This window comes from Adiantum capillus-veneris, chromosome 11, assembly GCF_014529385.1.
Source record: "Adiantum capillus-veneris isolate H3 chromosome 11, ASM1452938v2, whole genome shotgun sequence".
NCBI lineage: Eukaryota > Viridiplantae > Streptophyta > Polypodiopsida > Polypodiales > Pteridaceae > Adiantum > Adiantum capillus-veneris.
In genome coordinates this window covers 18,261,339-18,275,620 of record NC_140941.1, presented here as the reverse complement: position 1 = coordinate 18,275,620, position 14,282 = coordinate 18,261,339, and the positions used below count along the sequence as shown (strand labels likewise).

General features: G+C 41.6%; 1 protein-coding gene and 2 pseudogenes across 1 annotated transcript; 2 read left to right on the top strand and 1 right to left on the bottom strand.

Annotated features, from left to right (window-relative positions):
• The first annotated feature begins 2,710 nt into the window (after nucleotides 1-2,710).
• LOC147446943 (uncharacterized) lies at nucleotides 2,711-3,414 on the top strand (annotated as a pseudogene).
• Nucleotides 3,415-4,831: 1,417 nt separating this feature from the next.
• Nucleotides 4,832-5,077, top strand: LOC147446942 (uncharacterized). The gene has a single exon (XM_086524215.1). It carries the CDS (start codon nucleotides 4,832-4,834, stop codon nucleotides 5,075-5,077), a length of 246 nt encoding a protein of 81 aa, XP_086380341.1.
• A 3,391-nt stretch (nucleotides 5,078-8,468) lies between these two features.
• On the bottom strand, nucleotides 8,469-8,971 carry LOC147446941 (uncharacterized; annotated as a pseudogene).
• Nucleotides 8,972-14,282: the final 5,311 nt, after the last annotated feature.

The following is a 14,282-nucleotide window of genomic DNA, read 5'->3' as shown; positions in this document are numbered from 1 at the left end:
ACCACCTCCTACTAGTGGTAGCCGGGGTGCACAGAGTTCCGATACTGCACATGAACCCGTTTACGATGATTTCTACTATGAGGAGCCTATTATATGCTGGTGTGCTCGTTGTTGTGGAATGTATCACAGGCCACGACGGGAGTGCTTTTCACATCAGATGAATTATGGTACTTTTGAGTGAGCACCACCACCTGAGGAGAGACATCGACCTATGGTATATTTATGATCTCCCTTTGTTTGATATTGGAGTTTTAAAAATAAAAGAGTAAAATATATAATGTAGCTAGATTATATATGTAGGTATCTTCACTTGATGGCGAGGATGACTTTACTACCAGTGGTGCATATGTCTCTTGCACACGGCACGGATAGGTCATTTGTCAGTTGTAGCTGGAGGTTTCTCGACATCCTCTACCTCCTCCATTGGAGGCTGAGATGGGTGGAGATCATCCACTGCCTACTCATTTACAAGATCTAGTACAGAGCTACGATCGTAGACGATACGGAGGCTGGCAAGGAGGACCACTTCGTTCAGATGGAGTGGTTTTTGGCTTTTGGGGAAATCGCTACATGATTGATCCGTCCACCATCAGTGGAGCGGGACGAAGCATCTTTATTGCACAGGATTTGTGCCCCCTCATTCAAAGGTCACCCTTGTGTCTTTTTGTGGACCTATATATAGATGGGGTCTATGGCATCATCTCACTCGCTACATCCAGAGCATGACTACTTATGGATTATGTCTCAATGCAGCCTCTCTTTCTGCTAGAGGGATTACACATGCAGAAGGCCAAAGACTCTATGTTGATGGAAGACCTTACTCTCAAGGAAACATAGCAGGTTTAATCAATAGTAGTTGAGGGAGAAGTGCAAGAACCAATTGCACATTTGTGGAGTGTGAGAATAGTCATGAACCAAGACACATGACTAGGGATGCACCAAGATATATAGTTGTCCATGCTATTAAATCATTACGTGCTGGTGATGAATTGCTAGTCAATTATGGATGGCATAGACCTCCACGAGCACCCTTAACAGATGAGGGTTAAGAGCTCATTGTATACAATTCCTAATGTTGTTTTGAACTCTTGTACCCTAATTCTACACTTTAATTTTCATTACGTTTCATGCTGTCGCTAATTTATTTTGATATTATTTTTTGTTGTTTCCAAATGTTAATTAATTCCATGCACATATCTCTCTCCTTTTATATATAAGCATGCTATTGATACAATCTTCTTTACCTTCAAATATGCAGATTCCAGATTATGACATCGATAACGTCACAAATCAACATTCACATGACGTATCTCAAATGTCAATAGAATGCATGAGGATCCTACGCAGGAGTGATCCTAATACGTATGCAAGACTAAAGGAACAATATTCTAAGGACTTTAATGGACGTAATGATATCTTTGATAATGACGATGGCATGGATGATTTTATTGAGGATTGGCATCAAAATGATAGTGCGAGCGATATTCCTAAAAACGAGAAGTATCTTCGAGAAGAAGCTCTAAAGCATATCTACGAAGGAAGCCAACTGACATGACTAAGTGCAATCTTACTTATTCTTAATCTTCAAAACCGTTTTGGATGGAGTAATGTATCCGTTTCAGCACTATTGAAGTATGTATACATCTAACATATTTGTTTGCTACACTCTAAACATTGGTGCTTGTTATTGATCATATTTTTAATCAACTTGCAGGTTAGTCTCTCACAAGTTCTTGCCAACAAGCAATTCCCTTCCTGCATCACACAATGAGGTGAAGAAGATGGTAAGTATTCTTGGACTTGACTATTCTTCTATACATGCATGTCCCAACGATTGTATTTTATATAGACATTAGTACCAGGACAATGTGACATGCCCAAAATGTCAAACGCCTCGTTATAAAGATGAGAAAGGTAAGGTCCCTAGAAAGGTATTGAGACATTTTCCCTTGGCTCCACGTATAAAACATATGTTTCAAAGTCCTGAATTAGCTAAGCTTATGACATGGGGAGCGGAGCACAAGAGCAAAGATGGAGTAATGCGAATTCCGCAGGATAGTCTTGCATTTGAGCATATTGATTTGCTATGGCCAGATTTTGCAAAAGAATCACGCAATTTAAAGATGGGTGTAGCATTAGATGGTGTGAATCCATTTTCTATAAAATCAAGTAAATGGTCTATATGGCCGGTGGTAGTTATCAACTATAATCTACCCCCATATCTTAGTATTAAGAAAGAGCATTTAATGCTCTCACTCTTAATCCCAGGAAAGCGACAAGTTAAAGACCTGAATGTATATTTGGCTCCTCTCATTGACGATCTTCAAGATTTGTGGAGAGGGATTGATGTCGTGGATATGTCAAGAAGCATTGGTGAAAGGCAGTTCATTGTTCGTGGGATTTAAGCATGGACTATCCACGACTTTCCAGGATATGGTTTTTGCTCAGGTAAATGGTTTAGATATATACATTTTATCATATGTTTTTTGTATATTTATTGTGCTAATAATCTTTGTTATGTTTTTCATGCAGGAATATGTACCAAGGGTTATAAAGCTTGTCCTGTGTGTGGTGATTGGTTGAGATCAACTTATAGCAAAAACCTCAACAAAAATATATATCATCGACACAGACGATTTTTACCTGAAGAGAATCATCTACGAAATAGAAGGCAAGCCATACATTTCAACGGGAAGGTAGAAGAAGGGAAATGTCCAATACCAAACACACCAAAGGATTGGTATCTAAAGTGGACTGTTGGGCCCGCTATCGATCCGGAGTCGGAGATCATAAGCGGTGATGATGATGACGCTGTGAAGGTGCGAGCCAGAGGAAAACGTTCTCTGGCTCAAAGTCCTTTGATATGGTACACTTTGGAATATTGGAAGGATTTGAAGATATGTCATCTTCTTGATCCTATGCATATATTTAAGAACGTTGGTCATTCGTTATGGCAACACCTCGTTGGCTTGAAAGACATAGTGGCAGCAAGAAATGACTTAAAGGATCGAAACTCAAAGCCTAATCTATGGCCACTTTCTGATGAAACTGGACGTGACACAACCTATGAGCTTGCCCCATGGGTACTCAGCGCAGAAGAGGTGCAGACTATCAACAAGAGGATTCAATTGATTCGTACGCCTACAGGATATGGAGCATCTTGTCGAAACATGTTCACTTTAGATGACAAGAGCTTGTCTGGTTTAAAAACACATGATTGGCACAATTTTGTGAAGGTAATGTTTTATCAATCTTCATAAGTATTTATTTTCTTGCATGTTTTGTTGATTGGATTAATCATGTATATAGCATGTTCTACCCCTTGTTATTGATGGATGTACTATCCAAGGAGTCCGAGACGTAATATATCGCTTTGGATCGCTTGCAAGGTATTTATCGCTCATTAAATTTTAGTGTAAAATTTTAGTTGATAAGTTCTTAATTCAAATATAACTTTAATATCTTCTTTCTTTTATTGATAGATGGATTACATCTAAAGAAATTGACAAAGGGTTAATTCCACAAAAGAAGCGTGAATGTATAGAGCTTATTTGTTTAATAGAGAAGGAACTTCCAACCTCATTTTTTGATATCCAAGTTCATCTGCTAATCCATCTAGTGGACGAGATAGAGCTTGCTGGTGTTGTTTCTACTCGATGGATGTTTTGGGCCGAGAGATTTATGAGAGTACTGGAAGGTTATGTACGTCAAAAAGCAAGACCAGAGGGTTCTATGGCGGAAGGATGGATACTTGAAGAATGCATGTATTATGTTTGTGAATATCTTGAGCAAACCGATTTTGAAGCTCCACACATATGGACAAATGCGTCTTCTTCTACCATGTCAGACGAGGTATTGTCTGGTAAGGGAGTCCCTATTCGACTTAAGATCCAAGATAATTTGGATATTTCTACTTTCATTGTCTATAATAGCGAATACATGCAACAATTTGTTGAGGAGTATGAGGAGAAACTTGCGAACCAACGAGTTGGCAGACGTAAAAGCAGGAGATCCAGACGTCAAACCAACGTAAATAACATCGAAGATGTACCTACTTTCATGGATTGGTTATACACCCGTATGCAACGGGCGGATAGAGATCATGAGACAATCTCAAGGGAACAGAGAGAGTGTATGATTGGATGTGAAAGAAAGGTGACTTTTGGGTTTTGAAAACTTTAAACTAAACAAGCAATATTCCTTTTTTTCTTATATCATTTATATATTGATCTAGGCTCGAATGTATACAAACATGTGGGCTTATGGTCGACATCTTCAAATAAAAGCTATTGACGACTTACGTCTAACTCAAGATTCTTCCGTTGTTGCCTCTTTCAAGCAATTATCACGTGCAAGTTCAAGAGACACAAATCTTGTTGATAGTGAACTGGGCTATGTGGGAACCATAGTCGGCATTTATGAAATATTGTATCGGATCTTCAAACAGGTGAATGAAATCCCTCTTCATACAACAATGACATGTAGATTTCTTGAAGTTATACATAATTCTAAAGTTTTGATTCGTGCATTTTGACAGGTGATTCTGAAGGTGGATTGGTTTCGTGTCGAGTATAAAGGCAATAGTGCTACAATGAGAAGAGAACCGTCTAAATTTTGGTCCGTCGACTCCTCAAAGTTAATGCGTGCAACAAGAGAGCCTTACATTCTGCCAACTCATGTTGAGAAAGCGTTCTTTTACAAGAACCCAGATTCTCATCCATGGTGGCAAGTTGTGCATGTCCAACCTAGAGGTCGTCAGTTGTTTGATAGCGTTGACCCTGAGGAAGCAAATCATGATGAATTGGTAACATCTTCGAATCTAAACACATCCATGTTAGAGACGTGTAGAATTTCCCTTGCCGATCATGATGACATTGTAGATGATGATAAGAACGACAACCATCCATACTCTGACACTACAGACACCGAAGAGGAAGAAATAGTGGATGTCGAGCACACGGAGGAAATGAATGTCAACACAGATTTAACGACAGAGGAGTTTGAAGAAGTAAACAAAGATAATGAAGATGAGATTTTATTGACGGTTAATCTCAGAGATGATGATGAGGACTATTAGCCATGCGTATCAACTCACAAATCAACCTATATTGGGTAAGATTTAATCTCGCAGCAATGATTTTTATTCTTTTAAAATCTTACTAATAAGGGTGGGTGGTGGGGAGTCTCGTGGTGATAGCCTCATATGGCTAGTGTCAGGGTTCGATTCCCTTCATACTCGTTTTTCTTTTTGTAGCTATGTACAAGGTAATCAAAACACGCCGCTGCTCAAGATACTAGGACGCTAGCATCGACAGTGAAGCCCATTTGAAAATCCTAGCATTTTGCATGACAGATCAACCCTGGCATTTTTGCACTGCAGACCAGTCCCGACAGCAGCAGAAGACAGATCATCCCTAGCATTAGCAGATTCCACAGCAAGATAGCAGATCAGCCCTAGCGTTTTTGCATCAGCATAACCATCCAGCATTTTATAGATCTACCGCGACGAAACCCAGATCTAGACCAACGTTTTCAGTTTTCAGCAATCAGACTCCGCTGTAGAATCATCGAACCTCGCAGACCTCACCTTTCCGCAGCAGTTCCTCACCGCATGGTCAGATCCACGAGCGTTTACAGTTTCAACCCAAAAAACGTAGATTTCAGCATCTACGTTTTCAGCGCATGGTCGTTGCATCGTCATCATCGACATAGAGTCAAAATTCAATGGATAAAGATTCACAGATTTCAGCCATAGCATTTTTCAGATTCCGATCCGTCTCGTTGTCATCCTGATCTTCGTCGACATTGTCGGCAAGTCCATAGCATATGATTGTTTATGCTTTGCTCAAGATAACTGCTCCGAACTGTGCTCAAGGTTCCTTTTAGTTCTTATGGAAGGGAGAGCCTTCCGATCTTAATTGAAAGTGCTATGATCACAAACAAAGTGAATGGACACTCTGCGTGCAAGTGTAGAGACTGAGAGATAGAGAGAGAAGAGAGATACGACACCAGAGACGTTGTAAAACCCTCCTCCAAAGGCCCCACTCTCGTCGGCAAGAGTGGTCTACTATTGATTGCACAAAGTGGTACAATGCGGATGCAATGGACTGATGCAACTTGGGACTATGCTGGTGACGACGACGACTTAAGGGCTGAAATCTGTGGTCTTCTATCTGCTGAATTTCGGGACTGTTTCGGTGGCTAAAAATGACTGTTTTGGCTGCATTTTCGAGGGCTGAAAATGGAGATCTTCTACAACCAGCTAGGGATGATTTGGGGCTGTTAAAAATGCTGATCTGCTGCATTTTTATTCTACTTAATTTGCATTTTTCTACTACTTGTATAGCTTCCCTCCGCAAGGGTGATCACCCAAGGTAGAGACCTCTCGTCGGCCAAGGGCCCTCGAGGTCGCGTCTCACGAAGTCGACTCAAGAGGACAAGTGACTGTGGAGGGTCTCGGAACCTACCTATGCATAGATACCCGTAACACTCTCCCCGCCTACGAGAGAGCACGATGTCCTCATCGAGTATATTCGATTTGAGCAAAATTGTAGCCTTGTCCCTATTGTCTGCTTGAACCGAGCAGGCTGCCCACTCTCTTGTAGACATGGATGTCACGTACATAGCATGTAAACTATGTCATAAAGCATGAGTTGTAGTCTCCCTCGAGACCTGCCAGTAAACAGACTCAACCAGATGCAAACGAATCGTAGACATTGCTAACTCATCAAGATCCTGCTAATCATCATCACGCATAGACTTAGGCTTCGCCGATAAACCATGCAAGGGTTTATCCTGCCCCAAATCCGCCAATGCAACAAGCATATGCTCCTTCCAAGCAACAAAATATGCACCATTAAACTCTGTCAGACCATAACGCTAGAAGTCAAATGAAAAATCAGCCATAATGCTCGCAAAAGAGCAACCAACAATGACTAGGAAATGTCAACCAGATCAGCCCTAAACTGGCTCGAATCGCATCAACAAAAGTCTGCAAATATGGCTCAAGACCTGATGCAAAATTGCACCAATAACCATGCAAAACCTTGCACAAAATCACAAGTCAATATGACTCAATCACGCATAAATATCTGAAAAAATTTTGGCAGATTCTCCTTTGTAACTGGATCAAAGTCTCAATAGTAAACCTCAAAGAGACAATAATATATGCCACAATGGCCAATCCGGGAATAAACTCGACCGGAATCACCTTACAAAGTCATACATATGAGCATACCCGCTCTTGCCGAAGTACCACTCAACGACACCTCAAATGACATACATGTGAGTGATGATTGCTGCCAAAATACCTTCCAATCGGTGACCAAATGTCTGCCATATAACTTTAGCAACATTTCACAAAACCTTGCAAGATCTGTCGCTATGCGCAATGCGAAATACGGCACACAAGGGCATACACAAAGTGACTCCAAACTCGAACCAAATGATGGCTGAAAATCACCTATCAAAGTGGGAGTAAACTCAACCACTAAACTGTCAAAGAGCAACCTGCGAATACGTAGAAGCTATGTCGAGAACCTGAATAAAATCCAACAGAGTTTCTTCTATAAATTGAGCCAAATCTCAAATAATCTCAGCCATAGAAATATACACAAATCCATATATGGCATACATAAAACGCCAAGACCATGGCAACATAGCTCACTCTCGCATGAGTGGCTCTCTGGACAAATGCATATCCAAAAACCTGTGTACACCTATGAATCTGCTGGTTGCTGTAGAAAGTACTCCGTGTGTGTGAGATATACAAAAAACAGTGTTTTTGGGACCCGAAAGGACACAAACAAACCTACTGCTGTACCTGCTGTAATTCAAAGCAGAATTTCAGCAAGTAGACATCGCCATCGCTTCCGGAGCATTCCAAAACCTTGACCTAGACTCCTGGATCATGTAGATCTCATTCTGTATAACGGAGCTACGCAAAAAACTGCGTTTTAGAGCCCAAAAATGGAAAAAAACGAGTTGCACATAGTCTTGAACCTGCTCCTGCTCCACTCTGTGATATGCAATGTCCTCTCAATGCAAGCTCCAATGCAAGATCTCTACCACAATAGCATCCAAGCACTCGAATGTCAAGCTCTCCTCCGTAGAGCACTTCTCTATCGAGCTCCACTGAGCTCAAAGCTCCTCTCACCAAGGAAGCCGCAACCGCGTCCTCGACCAAGCTTGACCACACCAAGCTCCTAAGCTCCAAAGACAATACGCCTCAAGATTCTCCCCATTGGAATTCCTCCCTTTGCATCGCTCTTGACTGTAACCTCCATGAAGTGCCAACCGTACGAGTAGCATAACCGTCATCAGTGTGCCCCCACTACTTACTTGGGGACCCCACGCCTGTAGGCCTGCTAGTAATTTAATCCAAAATTTCCTGGCATATAGCCCGCTGCCCGGTGTCGAATAACCCCATTCGGGCCAGTACCGGTTAAGGTATAATAGCATGTGCCTAATCACTCGCACAGCACAGCTCCCCGAATGAAAGGTGGGCTGGTGCTAATCGGAGCCTGCCCTCTTGCAATGCGTAGTCGTGTTTCATTCGAACTCAGTGGCTCGCCCGTCTCTTCGAGGGGAAACACATCGGCCATACATAACCTACCCCAGCATTGTTGTTCTTCTCGTACCTGCATATCTCACACTGCACCTTAGTTGTTTGCTGGCCCTCCGACTCAGCCCAATACCTCCTAGTTGTGGTACATCCCCGATTATGCGATCTAGGCCTTGGCTGCCTGGTATGATGTCGAGTCCACATGACTCGCTCCACATCCTCTTGCAACCTGCCTTGTCGCGGTGGGATCGAACGGCCATCTGTGGCCTGCATTTGTGCCAGCACTTGTCTTGCTACATTTCGTCTCTCAGAACCAGCAAATGGCTCTAACCCTTCGGGCTTAATCCCGCATCGGCCAAGTATATTCCAGTGTGTTGTCAGCTCAGTACCTCCGTGCATTTGGGTCATTCCGTAAACAAATGCATCCTCACATGGGTAACCTTATCCCGTGTCCCATATGCATATCTTCACGTTCAGTAGGTCACTATCCACAACCCCAAGCAGCCCTGCTTGCCACACATGACTTGGGCAATCGCATTTTTTAACACCCATCACCGAACCACGCGGCGATTAATCCCACTGGGTTTGCCTCAGCTAGCTTATGGCTCGCGTACACTAGTCTATAAGGCCCCTTCAGGGACATTGCCAATCGGGTCTCCATGACCTCTTTCGTGACCCAATGACCTTGCACCACTGTCAATTCATAACCCTAGTCACACCTTGCTGACCACCTTTCCCGGGTAATCCCACAATCATCCTTCTGATGTGTGCTCCAAGCCAGTAGGCTTGTTGCTCACCTTCCTGTTTTCCCGACCGCCATCTGGTCCAAGCTATTCGCAGCCATACTGGGAACACCATTCCTTGCAGTGTTGTCGAGCTAGAGTCACACTTGTGCGATTGGAACATGTAGTATATGTCCTCCCTGTCATACAAAAAACACGTACATGTAACTTTATGTTTTACTTCCTCTGATCAGTGCTACCTTCTCTCTCTCTCTCTCTCGTGTAAGCTGCTTAGGTCATCGATTATGTATTCTTGCCTCCTTGCTAACTAGCTCGCATTATGTATCGTGCTTCCTAACTGCACATGACAATGGGTATCTTGAGGTTGGCGCCCCTATCACCGAAGGCACCATATTATATCCGCTCATCAATAATCACTACAAGACGTCTCGCAGAAGTCCGTGCAGGTACCGACGAGATAGCGCTAATTTCTAAACTAAAAAGTGTTGAAATAATCCTCGTAAGAGACGCTGGTATCATAGCGTCGGTATGACCATCAGTATAGCGAGCATCAAAATACACATTTAAATAGGCGTCGGAATATGCAACGTAATAAGGACCGGTATTTATATACTAAATTTCGACGAAATAGCCCTATCGATGCTGATACCGACGACCAAAACCTGCAACTTATTTTTGTACAGAGAAGGCTGGTAACTAATGTTGCATGTAGTGCAACAAAAGAAAACAAACTTCTCTGCCCAAAGGAAGAGTGCACAGGCAACCGCACTCCACCTACAAGCTGAGGCTAAAGAGCGAGTGTATGGCAATTAGCAAAATTGTAAGAATAACATAACTTGTTAACATAATTAAAACATGAGTCAAACATTGTAAAACCATAAACATAACCTGTTTGCCATTCCATAACCATTACCATAACCTGCTTGTCATACGATAACCATAACCATAATAATCACACGATTGCTATACCATCATAGCAAAACCATAACCATCACCTGAACCAAAACCGTAATCATAACCTTGCACAACCATAACCAGAACAAAACCATAACCATAACCATAACCTTGCACAACCATAACCATTAGATGATTGTCATACCATCATAGCAAAACCATAATCTTAACATAACATCTGTGCCATACCATAAACCATAAACATAAGCACTACAAAATTGTACATATGCAAGCAATCACTGAGTGAGAAGACCCTCATGGTAATGCCTCCCAGTCGACATTCTCTCCCTCCTCCTGCACCAGTTGGGTCAAAAGGGCCACAAGTCCATGCTTGTATCCATATTTCTCCTCTCGGCATGTTGGAAGGCGCTTCACGGCGACTTCTTGCAATTATGGTTTAATCATTAGATAAATCTTCAAATAACATATGTATTATCAATAATTTAAAGAATACATATAATACTTACAAACTCATGTCGTAGCCTCCACTCCCAAGATGTGACGCTTCAACAAACTCCAAACGTGCTCTGGATGCATCTCTCTGCTGGTGAAATCTATTGGGATTGTCTTGTGTCTCTCGTGCAATCCCCTTCCACTCCTATGTGTCCAACCATGCCGGCTTGGGACTTCCATCATTGTACGTGTCTCTGGCCTCTGACTGATGGTGTGACATTGTGGACCTCACCACGCTCAAAATCCAGGCGTTCAAGACCTCATTGTACCCCTCTCCCGGCCTACACTCTCTCTGAATGGAGTGGACGATGTAATTCGCTCTCTCAGCATCGAGGTTTTTCCAAGTCTCCATCGCAGAGTGACCAAACTGAATCGTACACAGCTGCCGAATCCTCTGCCACATTTCCTTCCCGACCCTATCTGCCACAACAGTCCCATCCCTCCTCCTGTACACCTTGCTAAGATCATGCTCGTGAAGCCGATAATGTGGCTCTGGAATTAAAGTCACCTCTTGTAGTGAATGGCGATCCGTTTGGCAATACGGCAAGCCATAAAGCTTGCTCACAAGGCTTATGTCACCATTCTGTTGTCTATATGTCTGCGAGCGGTTTTCAGGCGATAAAATCGCTTTTCAACTCAAAAAACAACATAATGGTGATCCGTTTGCCAAATTGTCAAGCCATAGAGCTTGCCCACATCGCATATGCATTGTGGACAAGCTGTATGGCTTATTGTTTTGCTAAACGCCTCACCATTGTGTTGTTTTTATGCTATGTTAGGTTAGGCTACGTTTAGGTTATATGTTAGGTGAGATTATAGGTTAGGTTAGAGCTATCAACGGCATAATAGTCAAAAAAATAGAAATGGGCTTTGAATATGTCTCGTGTACTTCGAAAAATGCAAACAGACTTTGGTTAGGTTAGGTTATTGATTAGGTAGATGTTATAAGTTAGGTTACATTAAGTTAAGTTAGGTATAGGTTTTATGTTAGGTTAGGCATAATGATTATAGGTTAGGTTATTAGAGCTAGCATCAAATTAATAGTAGAAAAAATACAATCAGACTTCGAAGATGACTCGTGTACTTCTAAAAACACTAATGGACTTCGGTTCGGTTAGGTTATAGGTTAGCTAGGTAGATGTTATAAGTTAAATTACATTAAGTTAGGTTAGATATAGGTTTTACGTTAGGTTAGATTATAGGTTCTAAATAACAATTATATGTTAGGTTAGAGCTAGCATCAAATTAATAGTATAAAAAATGCAATCGGACTTGGAAGATGACTCATGTACTTTTAAAATACGCAAACGAACTTCGGTTAGGTTAGGTAGATGTTAAAGTTAGGTTACATTAAGTTACGTTAGGTATAGGTTTTATGTTAGGTTAGATTATAGTTAGGTATAACGATTATAGGTTAGGCTATAGCTATGGTCAAATTAATAGTAAAAAAAATGCAATCGTACTTCGAAGATGACTAGTGTACTTCAAAAAATGAAAACGGAGTTCGATTAGGTTAGGTTATAAGTTAGGTTACATTAAGCTAAGTTATCGTTATGTTATAGGTTAGGTTAGAGTTAGCGTCAATTTAATAGTAGAAAAAACACAATCGGTCTTCAAAAGTGCACACAGACTTCAAGAACCTTAATATATATTCGTTGAACAATAAAGACAAGATTATCGCTTTAAACGCTTCTTACTAATTTGGGCTTGGATTATCACAAAACTACATGCATTTCCTAATGATTGTATACTTTTTCGCAATGAGTATACAAACCTGGAACAGGGTCCCAATTGTGATCAAACAGGTACAAGAAGACACACAAGAAAATTCATCCGTACAAAGGTCCTTCGACAATTTCCTATCATTCCAATAATAAAGAGCAGGTTCAAGTGAAAGTCCATAGCCGCTTTGATGACATGGAACTCAAATACTAGATTGACAGATGATGTTATGCGGGTACCTGCTGACTCTCGTGCATGGAAGCACATAGAGGAAAGTTGGCCTACATTTAAGAACGAGCCTCGATGTATCCGCTTTGGTCTGGCAATGGAAAGAGTAAACCCATTTGGATTATGGAGTTATTCATCAAGCACGTGGCCTATTTGTTTGGTTAATTATAATCCTCCATCATGACTCGCTATCAAGAAGGGCCATTTGTTGTTGCAATTGATTGTCCCAGGAAAGTACAAAACAAAGAACATGGACGACTATCTGGCACCACTTATAGAAGAGCTCCAAATCTTGTGGATAGGAATCGATTTGGTTGATATGTCCCAACCAATCGGACGATAGAATGTACATGTGCAAGGCATTCTCATGTGGACCATGCACGATTGGCCAGGCTTCGGTGAGTGCTCAGGTAAGGGCCTTTAAAACCCTCACATGCATGTGATTCATGGCTATGTCAATGCTTTTAAATATTAATATGTGATGTTTCAAGCTTGAGTTACTTGGGCAATCATGCATGTCCGAAATGTGGTCCTCCACTTGGCTTTCGCTGATCAGAGCATTTGAGCAAGACAGTTTACGAGGAGCATGGTAGATTTTTTCCTGAAGGGCATGAGCTACGTGGACCAAACATATGCAAACATGACATGCATCCAATGAAAGCGAGCGATTGGAAAAACATGTGGCTGGAGAGGGGATATTGGATGCCACCTAGAATGAAAAGACTTTCTATTTTCCATGATCTCCCGTACTAGAGTAACCTGCTGATTAATTATTTGATCCACCCAATGCACATCTTCAAGAATGTGGGGGAGATCATCTGGAAGACCATCACTGGAAAAAGGGAGAGCACTTAGGCCCAAAGAAATGACCTGTAGACTGTGGGTCGAATGTCAGATATGTGGCCTCGACTTAAACCCAATGGAAAGTGGTATATACCAAAAGCTCCATGGGTTCTGAGTCGTGCAAAAGAGAAACAAGTGAAGAAGACTATATCTTCATTCAAGACTTGCACAGGGTGCATGTGATGTTTGAAAACGGCTTTTGCAAGAGATGAAAATCTCAGTGGTCTTAAGTCCCACAATTGGCATAAATTTTTACAGTTCATCTTACCAATTGCCATAAAGGGTTGTTTGACAAATGACATTAGAAGAACGATCTACAAAATCAGTGAGTTGGTACGCTGGATCAGCTCAAAAGAGATAAGAGAAGACAACATCGATGCAGCACGCTTAAATGCTATTGAAGCAGTGTGCATGGTGGAGAAGTACTTTCCAACAAACATTCTTACCTTCCAAATGCATGTACTTGTGCATGTGATCGATGAAGTTGCAGTTGCTAGGGCCGACCATAGCAGGTGGATGTTCTTCTTGGAGAGATTTATGAAGACTTTAAAGGGGTTTGTTCATCAAAGGGCTCGCCCCGAGGGTAGCATGGCTGAAGGATGGCTTGTACAAGAGTCTCATGTCCTCATAAGTGAGAGATGATTCTCTATGGCATAAATCTCATAGAGAATGAGAGATTAACTAATGAATTTTGCTAGGAAACCTTTTGTAAATCTCCTGTTATTAGTCTACAATGCACTTTATATGTTGTCATTTATGTAGCAGTTTCGTTGATT

Bases quoted from the DNA above. Each gene is read 5' to 3' on its own strand.
- LOC147446942 (XM_086524215.1), top strand. From the start codon at position 4,832: ATGTTAGAGACGTGTAGAATTTCCCTTGCCGATCATGATGACATTGTA.